Source organism: Oncorhynchus gorbuscha, linkage group LG01 (genome assembly GCF_021184085.1).
Source record: "Oncorhynchus gorbuscha isolate QuinsamMale2020 ecotype Even-year linkage group LG01, OgorEven_v1.0, whole genome shotgun sequence".
In the NCBI taxonomy this organism is placed as follows: Eukaryota; Metazoa; Chordata; class Actinopteri; order Salmoniformes; family Salmonidae; genus Oncorhynchus; species Oncorhynchus gorbuscha.
In genome coordinates, this window is record NC_060173.1 from 97,307,061 (window position 1) to 97,332,012 (window position 24,952).

The 24,952-nt window shown below is 40.6% G+C and overlaps 1 protein-coding gene and 1 long non-coding RNA gene across 2 annotated transcripts; both read left to right on the forward strand.

Moving 5' to 3' along the window:
• The first annotated feature begins 607 nt into the window (after positions 1-607).
• LOC124027895 (interleukin-1 receptor type 2-like) lies at positions 608-19,731 on the forward strand. The gene is made up of 5 exons (XM_046340139.1): positions 608-620; positions 15,395-15,472; positions 17,644-17,896; positions 17,984-18,164; positions 19,370-19,731. The coding sequence occupies exons 2-5, from the start codon at positions 15,397-15,399 to the stop codon at positions 19,583-19,585; spliced, it is 726 nt and encodes a 241-aa protein (XP_046196095.1). The 5' UTR covers positions 608-620; positions 15,395-15,396; the 3' UTR covers positions 19,586-19,731.
• Positions 19,732-21,531: 1,800 nt separating this feature from the next.
• Positions 21,532-24,204, forward strand: LOC124028014. The gene is made up of 3 exons (XR_006837541.1): positions 21,532-22,829; positions 23,035-23,178; positions 23,731-24,204. It is a non-coding gene; the product is annotated as an uncharacterized LOC124028014 (long non-coding RNA).
• The last annotated feature ends 748 nt before the right edge of the window (positions 24,205-24,952 follow it).

Below are 24,952 nucleotides of genomic sequence, written 5' to 3' on the forward strand. Positions count from 1 at the left end.
ATCAAACCCGGATATGTAGTGACGCCTGTAGCACAGCGATGCAGTGCCTTAAACTGCTGCACCACCCGGGAGGCCCCATATAAAAACATTATTTTGGTAGTGTTTTATCTATTGCTCGATTCATACATTTAAGTTGACCTACTTGCATTGAGATCAGCAAGACTAAAATGAAACCAAAACAAGAGACGAAAATAAGAGAAAGTTGGTGGTTGCATAGTTTCCCTACACCTAAGTGTTTGAGCAAGAGTCTGTGTGCACCTGTGGTTGTGACTGCACAATAGGTTCCAAGAAGTGCATCGACATGATGTTGCTGTGAATCTCTGAGGTTGAAGTCACTTCCTAGCTCTAAGAGAGAATACAGGGCCCCTAAAAGGTGTGGGTATCATACATCTTCTGTCTCACTCCTGTACCTCTGTTTGGTTAGGACTGGATTCTCAAATCCAATGGGGGAAAATCCAGCTGAGGATTCACACTTCAAGAAAACTACCCACAGCATTGTCTTGTCAACCTAGAGTTTAACTTAAAATCACACTTTAGCGAACCTGAATCCCCTCAGTGTGAAACAAAGTGAAGAGGAGCATCTTGGGTTTATAATATCTAAGGTAAATGTATTCATATAGGTACTGCAAATGTTACTACGAACTATTGGTAGACTTGGGCTTGTGTATGTAGCCACTAGGAAGGATTAACAGCATGTTTCAAATTAGTCCTGATAATAAAGTAAAGCGTTATCCAGAATGGTCCAGCAGCTATGCCATGAACCCAAGCTTGCTTAAACAACAGACTGTCTATAGTAAAGTTTGTGGTCCCAACGATTAAGCTATGATGAGTGCAAAAGTGTGTGTGTGTTTGTGTTGTGTTCGTATAGCTGTGTTTGTGTTGTCGGTATGTGTGTTACTTATGTGTGAGTATGTAATGCATGTGAATGTGTGTGTATATCATGGTTCCCAAACTGGAGGCTCACTGGCTGAATTTGGCCCATAGATTACATATACATACAGTGGGGAGAACAAGTATTTCATACTCTGCCAATTTTGCAGGTTTTCCTACTTACAAAGCATGTAGAGGTCTGTAATTTTTATCATAAGTACACTTCAATTGTGAGAGACGGAATCTAAAGCAAAATTCGAGAAAATCACATTGTATGATTTTTAAGTAATTAATTTGCATTTTATTGCATGACATAAGTATTTGATACATCAGAAAAGCAGAACTTAATATTTGGTACAGAAACCTTTTTGCAATTACAGAGATCATACATTTCCTGTAGTTCCTGACCAGGTTTACACACACTGCAGCAGGGATTTTGGCCCACTCCTCCATACAGACCTTCTCCAGATCCTTCAGGTTCCGGGGCTGTCGCTGGGCAATACTTTCAGCTCCCTCCAAAGATGTTCTATTGGGTTCAGGTCTGGAGACTGGCTAGGCCACTCCAGGACCTTGAGATGCTTCTTATGGAGCCACTCCTTAGTTGCCATGGCTGTGTGTTTCGGGTCGTTGTCATGCTGGAAGACCCAGCCATGATCCATCTTCAATGCTCTTACTGAGGGAAGGAGGTTGTTGGCCAAGATCTCGTGATACATGGCCCCATCCATCCTCCCCTCAATGCAGTGCAGTCGTCCTGTCCCCTTTGCAGAAAAGCATCCCCAAAGAATGATGTTTCCACCTCCAAGCTTCACGGTTAGGATGGTGTTCTTAGGGTTGTACTCATCCATCTTCTTCCTCCAAACACGGCGAGTGGAGTTTAGACCAAAAAGCTCTATTTTTGTCTCATCAGACCACATGACCTTCTCCCATTCCTCCTCTGGATCATCCAGATGGTCATGGGCAAACTTCAGACGGGCCTGGACATGCGCTGGCTTGAGCAGGGGGACCTTGCGTGCGCTGCAGGATTTTAATACATGACGGTGTAGTGTGTTACTAATGGTTTTCTTTGAGACTGTGGTCCCAGCTCTCTTCAGGTCATTGACCAGGTCCTGCCGTGTAGTTCTGGGCTGATCCCTCACCTTCCTCATGATCATTGATGCCCCACGAGGTGAGATCTTGCATGGAGCCCCAGACCGAGGGTGATTGACCATCATCTTGAACTTCTTCCATGTTCTAATAATTGCGCCAACAGTTGTTGCCTTCTCACCAAGCTGTTTGCCGATTGTTCTGCAGCCCGTCTCAGCCTTGTGCAGGTCTACAATTTTATCCCTGATGTCCTTACACAGCTCTCAGGTCTTGGCCATTGTGGAGAGGTTGGCGTCTGTTTGATTGAGTGTGTAGACAGGTGTCTTTTATACAGGTAACGAGTTCAAACAGGTGCAGTTAATACAGGTAATGAGTGGAGAACAGGATGGCTTCTTAAAGAAAAACTAACAGGTCTGTGAGAGCTGGAATTCTTACTGGTTGGTAGGTGATCAAATACTTATGTCATGCAATAAAATGCAAATTAATTACTTAAAAATCATACAATGTGATTTTCTGGATTTTTGTTTTAGATTCCGTCGCTCACAGTTGAAGTGTACCTATGATAAAAATGACAGACCTCTACATGCTTTGTAAGTAGAAAAACCTGCAAAATCGGCAGTGTATCAAATACCTGTTCTCCCCACTGAATATATACACACATTACCAGTCAAGTTTGGACACATCTACTCATTCAAGGGTTTTTATTTATTTTCACTATTTTCTACATTGAATAATAATAGTGAAGACATCAAGACTATGAAATAACAAATATAGAATCATGTAGTATCCAAAAAAATGTTAAACATATCAACATATATTTTGGAATTTAGATTCTTCAAAGTACTGTAGCCACCCTTTTGCCTTGATGACAGCTTTGCACACTCTTGGCATTCTCTCAACCAGCTTCACCTGGAATGCTTTTCCAACCGTCTTGAATGAGTTCCCACATATGCTGAGCACTTGTTGGCTGCTTTTCCTTCACTCTGCGGTCCATCCTAAACCATCTCAATTGGTTTGAGGTCGGGTGATCTGATGCAACACTCCATCACTCTCTTTTTGGTCATATAGCCCTTACACAGCCTGGAGGTGTGTTGGGTTATTGTCCTGTTGAAAAACAAATAATAGTCCCACTAAGCACAAATCAGATGGGATGGCATATAGTTGCAGAATGTTGTGGTAGCCATGCTGGTTAAGTGTGCCTTGATTGCTAAATAAATCACAGACAGTGTCACCAGCAAAGCACCCCCCACATCATCACACCTCCTCCATGAATCACGGTGGGAAACACACATGCGGAGATCATCCATTCACCTACTTTGCTTCTCACAAAGACATGGCTGTTGGGACCAAAAATCTCACAGTTGGACTCATCAGACCAAAGGACAGATTTCCAATGGTCTAATGTCCATTGCCCATGTTTCTTGGCCCAAGCAAGTCTCTTCTTACTATTGGTGTCCTTTTAGTAGTGGTTTCCTTGCAGCAATTTGACCATGAATTCAGTGTCCTCAGAACAGTTGATGTTGAGATGTGTCTGTTACTTGAACTCTGTGAAGCATTGATTTGGGCTGCAATTTCTGAGGCTGGTGAACTTATCCTCTGCAGCTGAGATAACTCTGAGGATTCCTTTCCTGTGGCGGTTCTCATGAGAGCCAGTTTCATCATAGCGCTTGATGGTTTTTGCGACTGCACTTTAAGAAACTTTCAAAGTTCTTGAAATGATCCAGATTGACTGACATTCATGTCTTAAAATAATGATCGACTGTCATTTCTCTTTGGTTATTTGAGCTGTTCTTGCCAAAATATGGACTTGGTCTTGCTTGGGGTCATTGTCCATTTGGAAGACCCATTTGTGACCAAGCTTTAACGTCCTTACTGATGTCTTGAGATGTTGCTTCAATATATTCACATAATGTTCCAACCTCATGATGCCATCTATTTTGTGAAGTGCGCCAGTCCCTCCTGCAGCAAAGCACCCCCACAACCATGATGTTTCACGGTTAGGATGGTGTTCTTCGGCTTACAAGCCTCCCCCTTTTTCCTCCAAACACAATGATGGTCATTAGGGCCAAACAGTTCTATTTTTGTTTCATCAGACCAGAGGACATTTTTCCAAAAAGTATGATCTTTGTCCCCATGTGCAGTTGCAAACCATAGCTTGGCTTTTTATGGCGGTTTTGGAGTTGTGGCTTCTCCTTGCTTAGCGGCCTTTCAAGGTTTTGTCGATATAGGACTCTTTTTACTGTGGATATAGATACTTTTGCACCTGTTTCGTCCAGCATCTTCAATGGGTCCTTTGCTGTTGTTCTGGGATTGATTTGCACTTTTTGCACCAAAGTACATTCATCTCTAGGAGACAGAATGCGTCTCCTTCCTGAGCGGTATGACAGCTGCGTGGTCCCATGGTGTTTATACTTGCGTACAATTGTTTGTACAGATGAACATGGTACCTTCAGACGTTTGGAAATTGCTCCCAAGGATGAACCAGACTTGTGGAGGTCTACAATTTTCTTTCTGGGGTCTTAGCTGATTTCTTTAGATTTTCCCATGATGTCAAGCAAAGAGGCACTGAGTTTGAAGGTAGCCTTGAAATACACCCACAAGTACACCTCCAATTGACTCAAATTATGTTAATTAGCCTATCAGAAGCTTCTACGGCTATGACATCATTTTCTGGAATTTTCCAAACTGTTTAAAGGCACAGTCAACTTAGTGTAAATAAACTTCTGACCCACTGGAATTGTGATACAGTGAATTACAAGTGAAATAGTCTGTCTGTAAACAATTGTTGGAAAAATTATTTGTGCCATGCACAGAGTAGATATCCTAACCGACTTGCCAAAACTATAGTTTGTTAACAAGACATTTGTGGAGTGATTGAAAAACGAGTTTTAATGAATCCAACCTGAGTGTATGTAAACTTCCGACTTCAACTGTAACTGATGTAGGTGACAAGCTTTGCTAACCTCTGTAGCTAGCTAGCAAGCAATGCTAAAGGGATTGCAAGCAGGTTAGCATAATTGTAGCGAAACAGAATTTTTTTTTCTAAATATTAGCTTGCGGCTAGCATTGATGATGCCAGCAAACATACGCTTGGAATGTATTTCTTCCAACGTTATAATGAAAAGCTACCTTTCAGTCACAAAACACAAGTTTTATGGAGACTTGTGGGCACGTGCTGATGATGTTGCCCACTGTATGCACTTTCGGTAGCATGAATTTGTCCAGACTGAGGAGAAATCCACACACAATGCATCCCTGACTTCCTCCTGAGGTGGTCAGACAGATCTGAACACAATCACTTCACAATGCATCTTTTGTGCATCTCTAGACACATCTTTTCAATGGGATCTCGTATTCTGATTGCAGAAGTAACATGTAAGTGTCAAATGTAGACACGGCCTAAGTGTTCATAGAGTCAGAGCAAGATAGGGTAAGTGTGGATATCCAAACGGGTAACCATTTAATTAACTATTTAGCAATATTATGGCTATTTCATGGTCTTAAGTCTTGGGTGTAGAAGCTGTCTCGGAGTCTGTTGGTTCGACCACTGTTTGCTGGACGGTATCAGAGTGAACAGTTTATGGCTTTGGTGACTGGAATCTTTGGCAATATTTCGGGCCTTCCTCTGACACTGCCTGATATACTGTAGAGGTCCTGGATGGCAGGACCTCTGTTGCGATTTGCGTTTGAGGGTGGTGTATTTGCCTTACAGAGCTGTGATGCAGCCAGTCAAGATGTTCTCGATGGTGCAGCTATAGAACTTTTTGAGGATCCGAGGGCCCATGACCAATCTTCTCAGCCTCTGGAGGGGGAAGAGGCGCTGTCGTTCCCTCTTCACGACTGTGAGGGTGTTTGAGTGTAAGTCCTTAGTGATGTGGACACCAAGGAAGTTGAAGCTCTCAATCCGCTCCACTACAGCCGAATCCATGTGGATGTGGCCGTGCTCTCCCCTCTTTATGCTGTAGTCCACGATCAGCTCCTTGGTCTTACTGAAGTTAAGGGATAGATTGTTGTCCTGGCACCACAATGCCAAGTCTCTGTCTTAATCCCGGTAGGTTGTCTCATCGCCATCAAACTTGATGATGGTGTTGGAGTTGTGCGTGGCCATGCAGTCGTGGGTGAACAAGGAATACAGTAGGAGATTAAACACATACCCATGAGGGGCCCCTGAGTTGATGGTCAGCATGGCGGAAGTGTTGTTGCCTACCCTCACCAACTGGGGTCTGGAGCTGTCCCATTACGAAGTCCAGGATCCAGTTGCAGAGGGAGGTTATCAGTCCCAGGATCCCCAGCTTGGTGATGAGGTTGGAGGGCACTCAGCTTTCCTCAATTTTTCAACTGCTACCGTGCGGGTCCCTGCGGGGAAGATAGCTGAGGACAATCTCTCTGTTCTTGTGACTGAAGCGTCAAATGCAAAAAATAATGGCAGTAAACTATCCTGCAGAGGTTAACCAGTGATAACTTGAGATATATAATAAACAATAAACAAATAACAAAGTGGTAATAAACAATAACAAAGTGGTAACCCAACCCGTGTTTTGGTAAAAAGATGAGGGATTGGCCTGGAGAAATGTAAACACTATCAAATTTATAGACAGAGCTATGCATGCGAAGACTGACCATCCATCATAGCACAATTATAGTTTTAACCATGTTTTGAGGCTGTCACCTTCTGACCTTTATTTCCTGTGTTTTGTATTTAGTTAGTATGGTCAGGGCATGAGTTGGGTGGGCAGTCTATGTTTGTTTTTCTAGGTTTTGGGAATTTCTATGTTTCGGCCTAGTATGGTTCTCAATCAGAGGCAGGTGTCATTAGTTGTCTCTGATTGAGAATCATACTTAGGCAGCCTGGGTTTCACTGTGTGTTTGTGGGTGATTGTTTCTGTCTCTGTGATTGCACCAGATAGGACTGTTTTGAGTTTGCACATTTATTGTTTTTTGTAGTCAGTTGTTCATGTGTACCTTAACGTATTAAAAAGAACCATGGACACTTACCACGCCGCGCATTGGTCCTCTGATCCGTTTCGCCTCTCCTCTTCGGAAGAAGAGGAGGAAATTCATTACAGAGGCTATATAGTGTTTGTTTACATTTACATTGTTTACAAACATTGGAATAAAGCAAGCTTTTATTTTGGGTTCTGATGGCGTACGACAATTTAACTAAGCTTATGAGGGATTCATAAGTTATATTCTATAACAATCAGTGGGTATATATTTTGAATTTATACGTAGCAACTAAAGATTCCAAGTTTAAACATTATTTTATTCTAAAATCCATATTCTTTAAGGTATTAGGAGTTTGAGGAACTCCCTGTTCTGGGGCCTCATTTATGAATGGTGCGTATGCACAAAAAATATTATAAACATTGCCTGTGCAGAATTTTCCCGCAAAAGTTGGTGTTTATCAAATTTGAATTTGACAGCAAAGTTTGAGTGTCACCAAGCAAATCTTAGACCACACATATACACAACCTCTAGTGGTTGAGGAGTTGTATTTACAAGCAAATATGACTATTATCGAGGAAATTGAGGTGTTTGACAGACAGGACTTAGAGAACATTGTTTTGAAGACTTGGACACCCACCACAAATTAATTCCTCTTTTCCTCAGTCAAGAAGTTGTGCTGTGGGTGCAAGTGACAGAAAGATTAACCTTATCTGTCTTACTATCTATCGTTCTGCCCCTGAACAGGCAGTTAACCCACTGTTCATAGGCAGTCATTGAAAATAAGAATTTGTTCTTAACTGACTTGCCTAGTTAAATAAAGGTAAAAAAAATGTGTGTTGCAAAGTGCTAGGAATGTGATAGTTGTTGCTGGTTAGTACTCTGTATGATCATGGAGTAAAAACAATGGACCATGCACGTGTTGCAGAGAGAGCTTACAGAGCTGTGGCCTTGCATGAGGACTAAAGAGTAACCTGCTAAAAAGTAGGTAGAATTTTTGGTCTTGTGTGGTTGACTTCGGAGTAAAGCGTTGACTATGTTTCAATCAGTTAGTTGACATTTTGTGTTTTTTAAATAGTATATTTTGTAGTACCTTGATGTTCTTCTCTATACTGTCTTGATGTTCTTCTCTGTTATGTTCTTTTATGAGTTGTGTTATCTTATTTTACACTCAATCTTCACTTTGTTTTGGCTTCACCTCTCTGACATCAGTTATCAGATTCATTGTGAGAGGTCAATCATGTCAGATATGAGGGACCCGAATGGTACAGTGGTCTAAGGCACCGCATCTCAGTGCTAGAGGCATCACTACAGACCCTGGTTTGATTCCAGGCTGTATCACAACCGGTCATGATTGGCAGTCCCATAGGCCCAGCGTTGTCTGGGGTAGGACATCATTGTAAATAAGAATGTGTTCTTAACTGACTTGCCTAGTTAAATAAAGGTAAAATTAAAAAATAAGAAGGTGCTAGAAGCATCCTATATGGTGGCTAGCACAGGCAAGCCCCATACTATTGTGGAGGACTTAATTCTTCTTGCTGTCGCGGATATGGTTGGGACAATGCTGGGGGGAAATGGCCCAAAAAACTATACAGACAATGCCTGCATCAAACAACACTGTTTCACGACGCATCAGTGACATGGCAGGAGATGTTTTGAAACAATTACTGCTTCGCATACCAGACAGTGAATTCTATGCGTTACAGCTGGATGACTCAACAGATGTGGCGGGCCTGGCACAGCTCCTGGTACAAGTCCTTTACGTTTATGGAGGGTTAGTTAAGGAAAACATCCTCTTCTGCAAACCACTGAAAACCAGGACAACAGAAGATATTCTTTTTTAAGTACTGGACAGCTTAGTGACATCAAATGGACTTTGGTGGTCAAGAAGTGTTGGTATCTGTACTAATGGCGCAAAAGCCATGACAGGGAGACATAGTGGAGCGGTAAGGGGTTAAACAAGCAGTTTCTCCCGATTTTCACTTGTTTGACCACTTGCATGATGATTTTTCTCGCCTGAAAGATCTGAATCTAGGATTACAGGGACTCTCCACAACTATATTCAATGGGCAGGACAAAATTGAGGCTATGATTAGGAATTTGGAGCTCTTTTCTGTCTGCATTAACAAGGACAACACACAGGTCTTTTCATCATTGTATGTTTTTTTGTGTGCAAATCAACTCAAGCTTACGCACAATGTCAAATGTCAAATGCGAAACACCTGAGTGAGCTGGGTGTGAAATTACGCAGGTACTTTCCCAAAATGGACAACACAGGCAACTGGATTCATTATCCCTTTCATGCCCTGCCTCCAGTCCACTTACCGATATCTAAACAAGAGAACCTCATCGAAATTGCAACAAGCGGTTCTGTGAAAATTTAATTTAATTAGAAGTCACTGCCAGATTTCTGGATTGGACTTCGCTCTGAGTATTCTGCCTTGGCAAATAGCGCTGTTAAGACACTGATGGCCTTTGCAACCACGTACTTGTGTGAGAGTGGATTCTCGGCCCTCTCTAGCATAAAAACTAAATACAGGCACAGTCTGTGTGTGGAAAATGATTTAAGACTAAGACTCTCTCCAATACAACACAACATTGCAGAGTTATGTGCATCCTTTCAAGCACACCCTTCTCATTAACCTGTGGTGAGTTACTCACCATTTTCAATGAACAAATAAGGTTGTATATGTAAGATGGTTAAATAAAATTATTGATTACTATTACATTATTATTTGTGCCCTGGTCCTATAAGAGCTCGTTGTCACTTCCCATGAGCCGGGTTGTATAACAAAACTCTCACTCATTCTTATGTTTAATAAATGTATCATATAGTGTGCGTATGGCAGACTTACAATGATCGCAAAAAACAACGTTTGAGAGTGCACTGACCCTGGTGCTAGAGGGGATGCAGCTGGAGTTTGAATGTTTTAAGGGGTACGGGACTATAAAAAGGTTGGGAACCACTGCTTTAGGTAGTGTCATATTTCAGTTTTCCCAACCCTGGCAGTCATTCTGAATGCATGTTGCTGGTGATCTAAAATTCAGGTTGGATATCCCCATTCTTGCTGGATATTTATCAGATTTACACATCACTTTGCAAGCCAGCATAATGTGATAGATTGCGTGAATAACCCACTATGTTGGGTTTTTCAAATGATCCAAACATGGGTTATCAAATTCGTTTTTATTCACTTTATTTCTGGTTGCCCAAGCAGCTCGGTCTTTTTTAACATAATCTATAGATTATTTTCAGGAGGTGTGGCTTATTAGGGATGTGGCTTTTAGATAGTTAATTTTAGCCACCCGTGAGAGTAAATGTCATTCCTGTTGGACATGTTAATTTTGTACACTGCAACTTAACATTTTACTTGAAAGTTATTTCACATCACATAATCTAATACATTTTTTAAAACATTATTATTACTATCCCATTGGGGATATCCAATTATGATTTGCATAGGCTTTTAAGGAACTCATATACTTATGTAGGCTTAATTAAAGCTAAAAAGAATAGTTAGCAATTCAACTTAACAGATTAACTGAAATTACATTTACTCTCACGGGTGCCAAAAATGACTTCCTGAAACCACACCCCTACTACGTCAAGCCTCCAGTCTTCTGATTTGACCCGCTCGGTCATATCTCAGTAACCCAGAGTCCCCAAAACCAACCTTGCTCTTTTTTAAAAGACATGAGTTTTGAATGACACCTACACCCTTTGTTCCATGCTAGCTGAAGACCTAGCTAGCCAGTAACTAGCTAACACCAGACAGAGATGAAAGGGGAAACATAAGAATTGTTGCCATTGATGAACAGGGTAAACTTTTATATTTGATGACACCCTAAAGTCACATTTTGGCACGAGTAGAGTAGGTATCTAGCTATATACCACATCCCTATGTAAACATGCCTTCTCCAAAGTTGGTTACAAGGCAGCACTTTTTTAAATGTTGCAATTGGTTCATTAAAATGAGACTGAAGGCGATGTCACCTTGTCCCGTTAATAATGAATCCAAGTGTTTGACATGGGGGAGGTGACCAGTAACTTTATGATCAAACATTATCAATCTAGAATCAATTGTCATTTTTCATACTTCGGTCATCATACTTTGATCTGGTTTCCTTCAAATGTCATCCAGTTTCATGGAAAACATGATTTTGACTGTCCAATACCTTTAAATAGATCAATTTGAATGATAACATATTCACTTAGGATCTCACTTGGTGAAGTCCATAGAGGAATTTCTGTATAGAGACAATCTGGGGCAGGCCTTCACGGAAAACAAAAAATATTTGACTACAGGAGTCACCACGGTAGTCAACCACCACAGCCCGTGACACTCAGGTAGGCAAGCTAATACCTCATACCTGGAGCAGGGCCAGACACATTCCACCACAGAAAGACTGCTATTAGTTGAATGAAAATGATCACCAGGGGTGAACTAACCTAACCTGGGAGAACTACCTTTCTGCACTTAAACCCTTCACAAGAACACATGATTCTGCTAGCTGCTCACTAGGACTGATTAGTTGAATCAAAAATCGAATCAAAGTTTATTGCTCATAGACAGTTTAGTAGTTGTTAAAGTGGGTGCAGCGAATTGCTTGTGTTATTAGATCCTTATAGTGCAGTAAAATGTCAAACATCAGGTGTGATTTAGCAAAAGCCTGCAACCCCAGTTGCTGTCCAGCAACAGGGTTGGCTATCCCTGGAGTGGTGATACTGTGAGGCGTAAGAGTCATGAGGTCAGGGTTGTGAAAGCTAAGCTTCCTGTTCTCAGCTGGTCTGGATTGACTCACTGCATGACTTGACTCTGTCACACCCTGATCTGTTTCACCTGTCTTTGTCCTTGTCTCCATCCCCCTCCAAGTGTCACCCATCTTCCCCATTATCCTCAGTGTATTTATACCTGTGTTCTCTGTTGCCAGTTCGTTTTGTTCATCAAGCCTACCAGTGTTTTTCCCTTGCTCCTGCCTTGTTCTAGTTTCTGTTTTCCTGTTTTTTGACCACTCTGCCTGCCCTGACCACGCGACTGCCTGCCGTTCTGTGCCTTATGGACTCTGATCTGGATTACTGACCTCTGCCTGTCCTTGACCTGTCACTTTGCCTGCCCCCTGTTCTAGTAATAAACTTTTGTTACTTTGACACTGTCTGCATCTGGGTCTTCTCCTGAAACATGATAGTCTCTTGGACTTTTCAATTCCCTCCTTCAATACAAGCTTGACTTTTTATCAAGGGGGATGTTTGGTTGACTGGCCAGATTATACTAAATCTGACAGACACACTTCACAGTGGAGGTGTATAACAGCTGTTATTATAACTAAGTTATCAACTCTGTGGTGTCAGACTACTTATGTCCACTTGTAATGAGAGTGATATCAAATGTAAATTCTGCTTCTACATGGAGTAGAATTTCAATATCTTTGCTTTATATTGTGTAACAACATAGTGTCTATTCTGGATGATGTGCCATTACATTACATTTAAGTCATTTAGCAGACGCTCTTATCCAGAGCGACTTACAAAAAATGCATTTACATTTTTAGATTTTAGTAATTTAGTAGACGCTCTTATCCAGAGTGATTAGGGTTAAGTGCCTTGCTCAAGAGAACAAACTGATTTTTCACCAAGTAACCTTGGGGATTCGAACCTGCAATCTTTCAATTACTGGCCCAGCGCTGTTAACTGCGAGGCTATAGCGATAAGGCTGTGCCTTGACAGAAGCACTACAGGATGTGGAGTCAAGAGTGCTAGTAGGTGCCAGAATCAAATCTACATCTGTGCTCCCATTTGCCCATGTTTCTTGGAGATCATTTGAATGGTAACATTTTGTGATATTCAACTCGACCAGTGTTATAAGCACATTCATACAGTAACTGTTTCATAACACCTCAAATGAAAGTTACTATACTGCAGGTGTTTGTGCACACACTATAAAGCCATATGACAAGGTTATGAAGTCCGTCATTCCATTCAATTTAATAATGTGACACAGAGGTTGGTAAATGACAAAACACCCTGTTATAACATCTGGTATGTAGACTATTATGTAGCATGTAATAACATATGACAAAAGTTGTCATGCAGACTGTGTAGCAGTTGACATTAGAGCATATGACAGGATGAATAGTCCTCTTTGACACCAGTTATAACTAGTTTTATATAATCTAATGCCGCAACTCATTTCCATTTAAAACTGTTCATGACAGCTTATGACAAATATTATAATGTGTAACACAGCTGTTAAAAAGGCTTCATGAATGCATTCGTAAGGACACCTACAGTAAAGTGTTCCCGAAATGGACAATTAACGACTTCAGCCAACCAGCTGCAGTAACAATATCTGCCTATTCAAATGGATGGTGGGAATGCTCCGAGAGAAGTACAGTATTAAGCTTATTATAGTAAGTCATTAGTAGACGATCACCACATCTGGCATAGAGGAAAGTGAATGAAGGTTACTCTCCCACACTGTCAATTAAATGTTTTAACTTATTTAACCTTTATTTAACTAGGCAAGTCAGTTAAGAACAAATTCTTATTAATGGTATCTGTTGCTTTTATACATGTCTTACTACTCGAAAGTCATCTTAAATTTCGCTCAAAACCTCCCGTGGCTTATTTTTAAGTTTGGCATGTTCTGTTTCAAATGTCTGTGCAAGAGTGAAGGTTTCATCGAGTTGTGAGATAGTACTTTTGCACATATGACACACTGTGGCTGAGGAAAGGCACTACTCCCAAATCAATGTAGTTCCCATCATATTTGCGCCTCTTCAATGGTCCAACGTCCCTGTCCATGCTAGCTGGGCTAACAACAAATGGAGAACTACTGATGCTAGCATTGGATGTGCTCGTGGAAGCAGAACAACTTGTGTTGTCGACAGGTGCAGGTGTAGTACTGCTGGTATGTGTCTCTATGGACGCGGACCTTACTTTTTTTGAACCATTTATCAATTTTCTAGCAAACAGAATGAGCACCAGCGCAGTTGGCTTTATCGGAATTCCCGCGAGAGAGTAACGGTTAATGTGATTGGATGTTAATTATTTGACTAGGTTACCTGTATTTGACATTGTGTTGTTATTTCGCTTTTGCTTTTTGGCAGTGAACCAAGGCTACTAAGGTGAGAAACAAACTTCACCCAAATGCACAGCCCCGTTGGAAAATATAAACCGACTGTTTGAAAATGTGAATCACATTTATATTTGGCATACCCCCGATGGCATGGTACATACCCCAGTTTGGGAATACCTGACCTAAAGCATCTAAACTGGAACAACCATTTCAGTAACTGGCGCAATAAATCCAAGTAACACGTCGGCTTAGTTTGGAAAATGTATCACATATATATTTGAGATGCATAACATTAATTAATTATTGTACCTGCAATTTTTAATAAATCAACCTGAAATAGAGCACGCTGTAAAATATGATTATGATGGATGTGGTTTTGGTTCAACTCTGGTTATTAAGACCAACGCTGGGGTTATTTTACAACACTGAGTGTTAATTCAACATTTTAGTTATGTTCAGAGTAGGCCCTTAACATTATGCCATATGAATAATGTTTTGTATTGTGATAAATAATAAACAATTTATGATAACATATTTGCTCAGGATCTCACTTGGTGTAGTGCCTTGGACTGAAAATATATATATATTTTTTTATTTAACCTTTATTTAACCAGGTAGGCTAGTTGAGAACAAGTTCTAATTTACAACTGCTACCTGGCCACAATAAAGCAAAGCAGTGCGACACAAACAACAACACAGAGTTACACATGGAATAAACAAGCGTACAGTCAATAACACAATAGAAAGAAAAAAAAGTCTGTATACAATGTGTGTAAATGGCGTGAGGAAGTAAGCCAACAAATAGGCCACAGTAGCAAGTAATTACAATTTAACAAATTAACACTGGAGTGATAGATGTGCAGATGATGATGTGCAAGTAGAAATACTGGTGTGCAAAAGAGCAGACAAGTAAATAAAAACATTATGGGGATGAAGTAGGTAGATTGGATGGGCTATTTACAGATGTGCTATGTACAGCTGCAGCGATCGGTTAGCTGCTCGGAAAGCTGATGAATGCAACAACCATGTCTCTGTCACTAACAAATACAGTCTCGGATAGTACTGTATCTCTACAATTCACTTGAGAGGCAATGCACTCGAGGAAAAAGTAAAAACAAATAAAAAATAAGGCTTTATACCTAGCAGTGTGTTTATTTAAAATGTTCCAGTCTCTATCGGGGTATACACTTTCAGTGTTAATTTAACACTCTCTGTGTTGATTTAACACTGGATAATCTGTGTAGCTGTGGAGTGTGTTTGTGTGGGAGACAGACATTCAGTTGACAGATTAAGTGGATGGTCAGAAAGAAGCATGGTGCTTTTGTGTGTCTGATCATTTCACTTGCTGAAGATTCTGATATTCTATTATGTCAATGTGTGACTAAAACTCACAAGTGATTCTGTGTGTCTCTTTGTTTCAGCTATGGATTGGAGTCAGAGGTTGCAGCTCTTGCTCTTCTCACTCCTCTGTCTCACTGGCAACTCCAAGGCAGTAGGAGGTAAGTAGGATGAACTTTACCCACAGAATTCATCAACCATCAATCAACCATGTTACGAGGACAGCTAGAAGTACTGATTGAATTCAACTGGATCAAGTTAACAGCTCTATCTCCGGAAACATGGTCCTTCACTTTGTCGTGATTTAAGTCTGACCTCTGGTGGGTGTAAATGGAATTATATAATTTTATAAAGCAACACTGCAAATATCTGCGTGCAGTTTTAAACTACCCTTCCCCCATTTGTTCCATACTGGCTGAAGACCTGGCTAGCCAGTAACTAGCTAACATCAGACAAACATGAAAGGGGAAAAATATAAGAATACTTGCAATAGATTAATTGGGTAAACGTGTAATTATATTTTCTGACACCATTCAGTCACATTTTGGCACCAGTAGAGTAGCTATCTAGCTATATAAACCATGCCCCTCTGCAAACATGTCTTCTCCGATGTTGGTTAAAAGATTATAGTTATTTAAATTAGGTAAGAGAATATCATGGTAGAGTACCATTGGTGTATTAAAATAAGAGTTAACGTGATGGCACGTTGTTACCTAAATAATTAATCTAAGTGTTTGACGTGGGGGAGGGGACCAGTAACTTTATGATCAAACTTTATCAATGTAGAATCTACAGTCATTTTTCATACCTTGATCATCATAATTTGATCTGGTTTCCTTCAAATATCATCCAATTTCATGAAAAACGTCCTTTGAACTATGCATGACCTTTAAATCAACACTGAAAGTGTTGTCTATGGACCCCATATAAAAACCGGAACCGTGTTAAATCAACTTTCTGCTTAGTGTAAAGCCTTATTCAAATATTTCCCAGATTGTCTTGCCTTCTGAGTAAATTGTAGTTACCACCCATGACAATATTTGTTATTAACAGAGACATGGTTGTTGCATTCATCCATTTTCAGTCATATGGAGTTCACCCAGTATTAAATGAGATCCTTAGTGAATGTTATCATAAAATATATATATTTAACACAATACCATATGTCTTTCGTAAGGCCTTATTTTGAGGACCTAGTTTTACCCTAATACAGAGGCCTGAAACTCATACACATCACTTTGAAACAAAACTACCACCGGTGTATGCTGTTTTGCAGGTTGATATTTTAGAATGGTTTGTTTCAATATCTATGTTTGTGCACGTACATTGATTGACTGAATTTATCGTATACTTCACAAAGATAAACTACACACATTTTTCTAAACTAATCCAATCACTTAGTTCAAATCAGTTAGTTCCTAATGTTCCTAACCCTGACAGTCATTCTGAATGCAGGTTGCAGGTGAATTCATTTTCCAACTGTTGGATCTCCACCCACTGATTGGATTTCAATAGGAATTACACATCACATTGTAAGCCAGTATACTGTGATTTGCAGGGCTGATGTGGCTTGTAAAACATGGATTTCAGGCCCTTGTATTACACTCTCAGAATAACAGGTTTACGTTTGTTGCTAATGGGCTACAAACACGTAATCAATCAATGTACCAATGTACCTGCACAAACAGATATTGAAACAAACAATTCAAAAACAAAATCTTCCTGCAATAGAGCATGCTGGGAAATATGATGATGGGCATGGTTTTTGTTCAAATTGACGTGCATGAGTTTCAGGCGCCTGTATCTGGTTAAAACTATGCCTGCAAAATAAGGCCTTATGAAATACATATGGCATTGTGTTAAATATACATTTTTTATGACAACATATTAATTTAGGATCTTACTTTTTGAAGTCTACAGGACAAAATATGGATGAATGCAACAATTATGTCTCTGTCACAAAAAAATACAGTCACAGGTGGTAACTCTACAATTTGCTCGAAAGGCAAGGCACTGTGGGAAATATTTGAATAAGGCTTTACACTAATCAGTGTGTTCATTTAACACTACTCTGGTGTCTATGGGTCCATAGACTCAAAAATTAACACTGGAGAATTTGTTGTGAAGAGATATATTTTGAAAGACCATCTCTGTAAAAACTCTGTCTATGCATGCTACATGACTCGCGTAATAATTGCATACTTTTTTGGTGTGCATCATTTCCCCAACATATTCTGGTCTTTAAGATGTGGACTCGTTAAATAAGATGGTGGTCCTCAAACAGTCCCTGTACTGCATGTTTGTCTTTACTCTATATACTCTTTGTGTGCAGAGCTCTGTGTGGACAAAGGACGAGAAACTGAGTGGGTATTTTCAATTTCCGGTGATGCTGCCATGTTGACATCCACCCTGTTGGACCTCAACGTGTCTGACAACCGCAGCATCCCCTATAAGATATCATGGTATTACCTAAGGACTGGGACAGAGCTGACCAGGGAGACAGGAAAGACTCTGGTGCGGGGGAAGACACTCTGGATTTTTAACATCACGATGGAAGATGCTGGAGACTATGAGTGTGTTGTGAGGTAGGGGCTATACATTTGTCTGCTGTGTGTATATGTGTGTGTATATGAGTGTGTGGTGTAAATATTTCCTGTTACCTTTGATAACAGACTACCCTCTGAGTGCTACAAGAAGGTTGCCTTGCTGATTGTGAACCACACCAACCCAGAAGAATGCGGTCGACCAGAAAAGGCCCAACAGGTCCTGACCAACACAGCCACCTCTTTCCTGAACTGCCCATTGAGTGAGCATATCAGGGAAGTAGACAACTACTCCATCCAGTGGTACAAGGTGAGTCCAATGGGGTAAACAGACAATGCAGTGCAATAGGAGAGTGTTGAGAGGGGACGCCTGACAACAGGGGCGGACTAGCCACCTGGCATTTTGAGAAAATGGTGGATGGGCTGGTCCATTTTTAGCCCAATGGAATTGTCTAACTATTTTTTTTTGTACAAAAATATAATTATCTGGCTGATAATTGGGGCCACAATGACAAAAACTGGCCTTTTGGTGGCCTCAAGGAAAGAAAATGGGCCAATGTCGGGCCTCAAGGGAAAAATGGTCCGGTGAGTCAGAAACGCCCGGGCGGATTTCTGGTCCCAGTCTGCCCTTTCCTGACAGTGCTGGAAAGTCTGTTTGAACTCTTTCTTTTCAGCTATCCAGTCAGTCTCTATGTATGCTTAATTTGTGTTTAAAACTATAGGAATGTAGGGTTATTACTACTAGTGAAATCTTGTGACTACATTTGAGACAATGTTCCAACAGACACAGTATGTCATGTTTTGTCATATATTGTCATGTCTTGTCCCTGTGCTTTCTCTTCTATTCATTTCCCCCTGCTGGTCTTATTAGGTTTCTTTTCCTCTCTCTCTATCCCTCTCTCTCTCTATCGTTCCGTTCCTGCTCCCAGCTGTTCCTCATTCTCCTAACTACCTCGTTTGCTCTTTCACACCTGTCCCCTATTTTGCCCTCTGATTTAGTCCCTATTTCTCTCTTTGTTTCTGCTTCTGTCCTTGTCAGATCCTTGTTTGATGTTTGCTGTGCTGTGTTCTTGTTCCGTCGTGTTTTTGCCTTCTTCAGATGCTGCGTGTGAGCAGGTGTCTATTTCAGCTACGGCCTGCGCCAACCCGAAGCGACCTGCAGTCTGTGGTCGCTTCTCCTGTTGTTCCCCTCTACAGTAGAGGATTTCAGTTATTCCTGTTTGGACATTACCTGTGAAAGAATTCAGGATTACTCGTTTTCTGTTAAGACTGGAATAAACTCTGTTTCTGTTAAGTCGCTTTTGGGTCCTCATTCACCTGCATAACACAGTACTGAACATACCCTTTACATTGTTCATTGCTCTCACATATTGTACTGCATTGAATTGTTCTGAGTTGGTCTTCTAAGGTAAGACATTATCAGAACTTATCTGTAATTGTATATTAATTTTGTACTACTAGCCATATTCCATTACCACTACCTTTCAGTGTACATTTCTATTTTAACCCTGTCAGGGCTGTGAACCCATTGTGGAAGATGATCCCTTGTGGAACAGGTTTAGTTATGTCAGTCACAGTGCTGTGGAGTTACTCCGAGTAGAAGTGGTCACCCTTGAGGATCATGCGTTCTACACCTGCACCATGACCTTTAACTTGGAAGGGTTCAGCAGCAGGATCTCAGAGACCATCAACAGTATGGTGGACGGTGAGTATTGTTGGCACAGCTCATAAAAGTTGTCCATAACCACAGATCTAGGAACAGATTATTACCATATACCCCCAATCCTTACCACAGCCATTACAGAGACAGTAACTTCAGAAAGTATTCACACACGTTGACTTTTTCCACATTTACATTACATTACATTTAAGTCATTTAGCAGACGCTCTTATCCAGAGCGACTTACAAATTGGTGCATTCACCTTATGACATCCACAACTTGTTGTGTTGCAAAGTGGGATTAAAATAGATTTAATTGTCATTTTTTTGTCAAGAATCTACATAAGTATTCAACTCCCTGAGTCAATACAAGTTAGAATCACCTTTGTTGCGATTATAGCTGTGAGTCTATCTGGGTAAGTCTCTAAGAGCTTTCCACCCCTGGATTGTGCAACATTTCCCCATTATTCTTTTCAAAGTGCTTTAAAATTGGTTGTTGATCATTGCTTGACAACCATTTTCAGATCTTGCCATAGATTTTCAAGCAGATTTAATTCTAACCTGTAAATCGGTCACTCAGGAACATTCACAGTTCTTTGTTAGCAACTTCAGTGTAGATTTGGCCTTGTTTAAGGTTATTGACCTGCTGAATGGTGAATTCATCTCCTGTTGGAAAGCAGACAGAACAAGGTTTTACTCCAAAATTTTGCCTGTGTTTAGCTGAATTCTGTTTCTTTTTATAATAAAAAACTCCCCAGTCCTTAACGACAGGCATACCCATAACATGATGCAGCGACCACTATGTTTGAAAATAGGGAAAGTGGTAGTCAATAATGTGTTGCATTGGATTTTCCACAAACATAACACTTCGTATTCAGAACAAGAAGTGAATTGCTTTGCCACATGTTTTGCAGTATTACTTTAGTGCCTTGTCGCAATCAGGATGCATGTTTCAGAATATTTGTATTCTGTATAGGCTTCCTTCATGAGCCCTGTCAATCAGGTTAGTATTGTGGAGTAACTAGAATGTTGTTGATCCATCCTCAGTTTCTTCCTATCACATCCATTAAACTCCGTAACTTTTTTTAAAGTCACCATTGGCATCATGGCGAAATCCCTAAGCGGTTTCCTTCCTCTCCGACAACCTGTATCTTTGCAGTGAGTGTAATTAATTTTACTCCTGAACTTATTTCACCATGCTCAAAGGGATATTCAATTCCTGCTTTATTTTTTTTACCCATCTACCAATAGTTGCCCTTTGCAAGGCATTGGAAAACTTCCCTGGTCTTTGTGGTTGAATCTGTGTTTGAAATGCACTGCTCGACTGAGGGACCTGTAACGGCTGTCGTGGGTTGAAGAAGGTGAAGAGGACCAAAGTGCAGAGTGGTACGTGTTCATGTGTAAGGGATTTCCTCCTCTTCGGAAGAAGAGGAGAGGCGAAAAGGATCAGAGGACCAATATGCGGCGTGGTAAGTGTCCATGGTTCTTTTAATACGTAAATGTACACATGAACAACTGAATACAAAAACGTGAAAACCCAAAACAGTCCTATCTGGTGCAAACACAGAGACAGGAACAACCACCCACCAACACACAGTGAAACCCAGGCTACCTAAGTATGATTCTCAATCAGAGACAACTAATGACACCTGCCTCTGATTGAGAACCATACTAGGCCGAAACATAGAAATACCCAAATCATAGAAAAACAAACATAGACTGCCCACCCCAACTCACGCCCTGACCATACTAAATAATGACAAAACAAAGGAAATAAAGGTCAGAACATGAAATCATGATGTATATTTATTTTAACTCAGAACACTACGACCAAAATAACAAAAATAGACCAACACGAAACAGTTCTGTCTGGTACAGACACAGAGACAGAAAACAACTACCCACAACTCAAGGGCGAAACCAGGCTGCCTAAGTATGGTTCTCAATCAGAGACAACTGCCTCTGATTGGGAACCATGCCAGGCCAAACACATAGAAATACAAACATAGAACAAAACATAGAATGCCCACCCCAACTCACGCCCTGACCAACCTAAAACAGAGACATACAAAAGGAACTAAGGTCAGAACGTGACAGGACATGTAATTGTACTGTAGTGTATGTGTGGGGTACAGACATGTGGCAGTCATTCAAACATCTATTAAAATGTATTATTATTATTATTATTGCACACGGAGTGAGTCCATGCAACTTATTATGTGACTTGTTCAGAATTTTTTACTCCTGAACTTAGTTATGCTCACCATAACAAAGGCATTGAATACTTACACTAAAGACATTTCCGCTTTTCATTTTTTGTAACCATTTTGAAAAACATAATTCCACTTTGACATGATGGGGTATTGTGTGTAAGCCTGTGATACAATAATCTAAATGGAATCAATGTTTAATTCAAGCTGTAACGCAACAAAATGTGTACAAAGTCAAGGGGTGTGAATACTTTCTGAAGGCATTGTATATGACCCTGAATCAGAGGTTATGATTTCATAGAGGCTGCTTTGAAACTTTGCTCTGTGAGAGCTTAGAAATGGTTGTGTTCAATAGGGTCATGTAACTGCATATTTCTGTCTGTCTATGATGTTTATGAATCATTGTCATCATTTCAGTGGAGTATTGCCTGGAGCCCAAACCCGGCCAACTGAATATTATCCTTGTTGTCGTCCAGCTACGACTCGGTGAAACATAAGATATTACAGTTTTTAATGTACCGTTGGTAGGATAGTCTCGAATGGAGCTCATCCAGATTATTCTCCAGTGATTGCATGTTGGCCAAAAGAATGGATAGTAGAGGCAGGTTACTCACTCGCTGACGAATTCTCACAAGGCACCCTGATCTCCACCCTCTGTACCGCTGTCTTTTCTTCACGCGAATGACGGGAATTTGGGCCTGGTCTCGGAGAAACAGTATATCCTTTGCAGAAGACTCATTACAGTAAAAATATTTGTCTAGTTCGAGGTGAGTAATCACTCTTCTGATATCCAGAAGCTCTTTTTGTTCATAAGAGACCAATGTACAAAATAAGTTACAAACAATGCAAAAAAACACAAAGTAGCACAGTTGGTTAGGAGCCCATAAAACCGCAGCCCACCCCTCTGGCGCCAATAACAGTATATGTTATCTTAACTGTGGCCATGATGGTTTGATTGTGTGTTCACAATGGGGAACTTTTCTGAAGAGAAGGAGGGTGTTTGGTTGGAGCGTAATTTAAGAGGAAGACTTTTCCATCCATTACACCTGTAAGGTTTCCAGTGACAGAGGCAGTCCTTCTGCCTCCTTCACACTACAGCCTACAGGTAACACAACACTTTCTGGAAGATAACATAAAAATGTTTCAAAAGAGATCACACACATATTATCCTATCTCTTTACTCTTGTTTTGATAGCGAATTATAACATCTGCAACCTCACCACTTTTGAACAAAAATGGTTGAAGAATAAAGCCAGTCAGCTTGACATTATGTATTTGAAATGCTATCTCCACTCTTTTTTTCTGCACAGATCCAAACTATCTGTTCCCTATTGGGGTACTACTGATCACTCTGGTATTGGTGTTTACTGTTAGTGTTGTGATTTACCATTGCTTCAAGATCGACATCATGCTGTCTCTCTGGAGGATGTTCCCGCTTCTCCACATAAACACAGGTACACAATGAGAGACGCTTTACCGCATATATACTTCGCAAGAACACTCACGGAAGCATTAATAGAAACATGCCTCAGCACGCACACACGCACACACACACACATACACACTATCTGCAGACTCATTGCATGGTGTGCATTCACAAAATGGAAACTCTCACTAACATAAACATACATTATACACCAGATACAGACAGTAATGCACATACAGCATGTCACTCCACAAACCCCCAGGCCCACACTTAAACCCACACACATGAATGTTACATTACTTGTTTCCCACTCCACACCTGACCACAAGTAAAATCAGTAGCAAGGTACTGTAGCACATCCCACAGCTGCAGTATGCAAGCACTGCATTTTCCATGACAGAGAAACAGAGAAAGTTTCATACCAGGCACTGAATAGGCTATGTTACCAAAAAAACACAAGCAACTATGGTGTCATTAATAACCAAGCCTCCTCTGTTAGGCAGGTTTGTGGAGACATTTGATCCAGCCCAGCACTAACACACCTATTTTGGTTTACCTGTCTCTGTCCTGCATGTGGCAGACTGATGGGAAGCTGTATGATGCGTACATGGCGTACCCCCGTGTGCAGAAAGACGAGGTGCCCAGAGAAGAACAGCCTGTTGAACTTGTGATGGGATTGATGGGCTTTGGAGAGGACAGTGATAGACACAAGGAGGAAATATGTTGAATGAAAGGACTTCTGATACCATGGAGAGTATAAATGTTGTATCTGCCTCTCACAACACATTTTCATGAACATTTATTGAATCAGACTTTGGAAGATTGGTCCTCTGGGGTGAGATGTATTTTTGGCGGGATGATGATTGATCGTCCTGCCGATGGAAAATGTTAAGAGTGTATTAATTCTGACCATATTGGCAGAGCAACTCAAATACACACACATGCACGCACAGACACACAAACCACACACACCATTTATCACCATGTTGTACATACACACCACATCTGTGAGAGAGCTTTAATAAAGAGAGCCCAGTACATTTTATACAATGTATTTGATTTGTCTTTGTCTACTTTAACAAAATTGTTGAAAGAATAGACAGATTTGTTTCTCATCCATTGAGATAAGCTATAAGTGTTAATATTTATGAATGCAGTTATTTAGTATTTATGAACAGCTTATCGACATTTAATATTAAATGTTTTATAAATGGTGAGCTGACTATTAACAAACACCTTATATGATTTATTAATTAAAGCACAGTCCTGAAACTTCCCAGAAATGGTGTGTCGGTTTGGAGAAGATGGTTGCGTCCAAGCTCTTCTGTTATGTCTAGTTTACATACAGGTAGGACTGGCTGTGAAGGGTAACCTGCTTTACTGTAATCCAATGTGATCATAGGCCATTTCAAAGAAAGTGTGGTTAGGAGTACTGGGGATTCTACTATCCAATGGGGGAAAATCCAGCTGAGGTTGTTTCACACCAAACAACCTCCAGCATTGTCTTGTTAACCTGAAGTATCAAACTTAAAATCACACTTCCGCGAGCCTGAAACCACTCAGTGTGAAATAAAGTGAAGAGGAGGACCTTGGGTTTATCATCTCTAAGAAAATACATGGATTCATGTAAGTATCGTAATTGTTTCTGCAAACTATTGGTACACTTGGGCTTATTATGTAGCATGAAGGTAGACATTAGGAAGGATTAAGCTAGAGATGTCTGTTTTTTTGCATGAGCTGCGTCTCAATCCGCCAATGTCAGCCTTCCACATCTGCAGAGGAAAGTGACCGGGCTACAGGGG

Bases quoted from the DNA above. Each gene is read 5' to 3' on its own strand.
- LOC124027895 (XM_046340139.1), top strand. From the start codon at position 15,397: ATGGATTGGAGTCAGAGGTTGCAGCTCTTGCTCTTCTCACTCCTCTGT. The intron at 15,473-17,643 runs GTAAGTAGGATG...CTTTGTGTGCAG, and splicing joins CAACTCCAAGGCAGTAGGAG to AGCTCTGTGTGGACAAAGGA. The intron at 17,897-17,983 runs GTAGGGGCTATA...CTTTGATAACAG, and splicing joins GACTATGAGTGTGTTGTGAG to ACTACCCTCTGAGTGCTACA.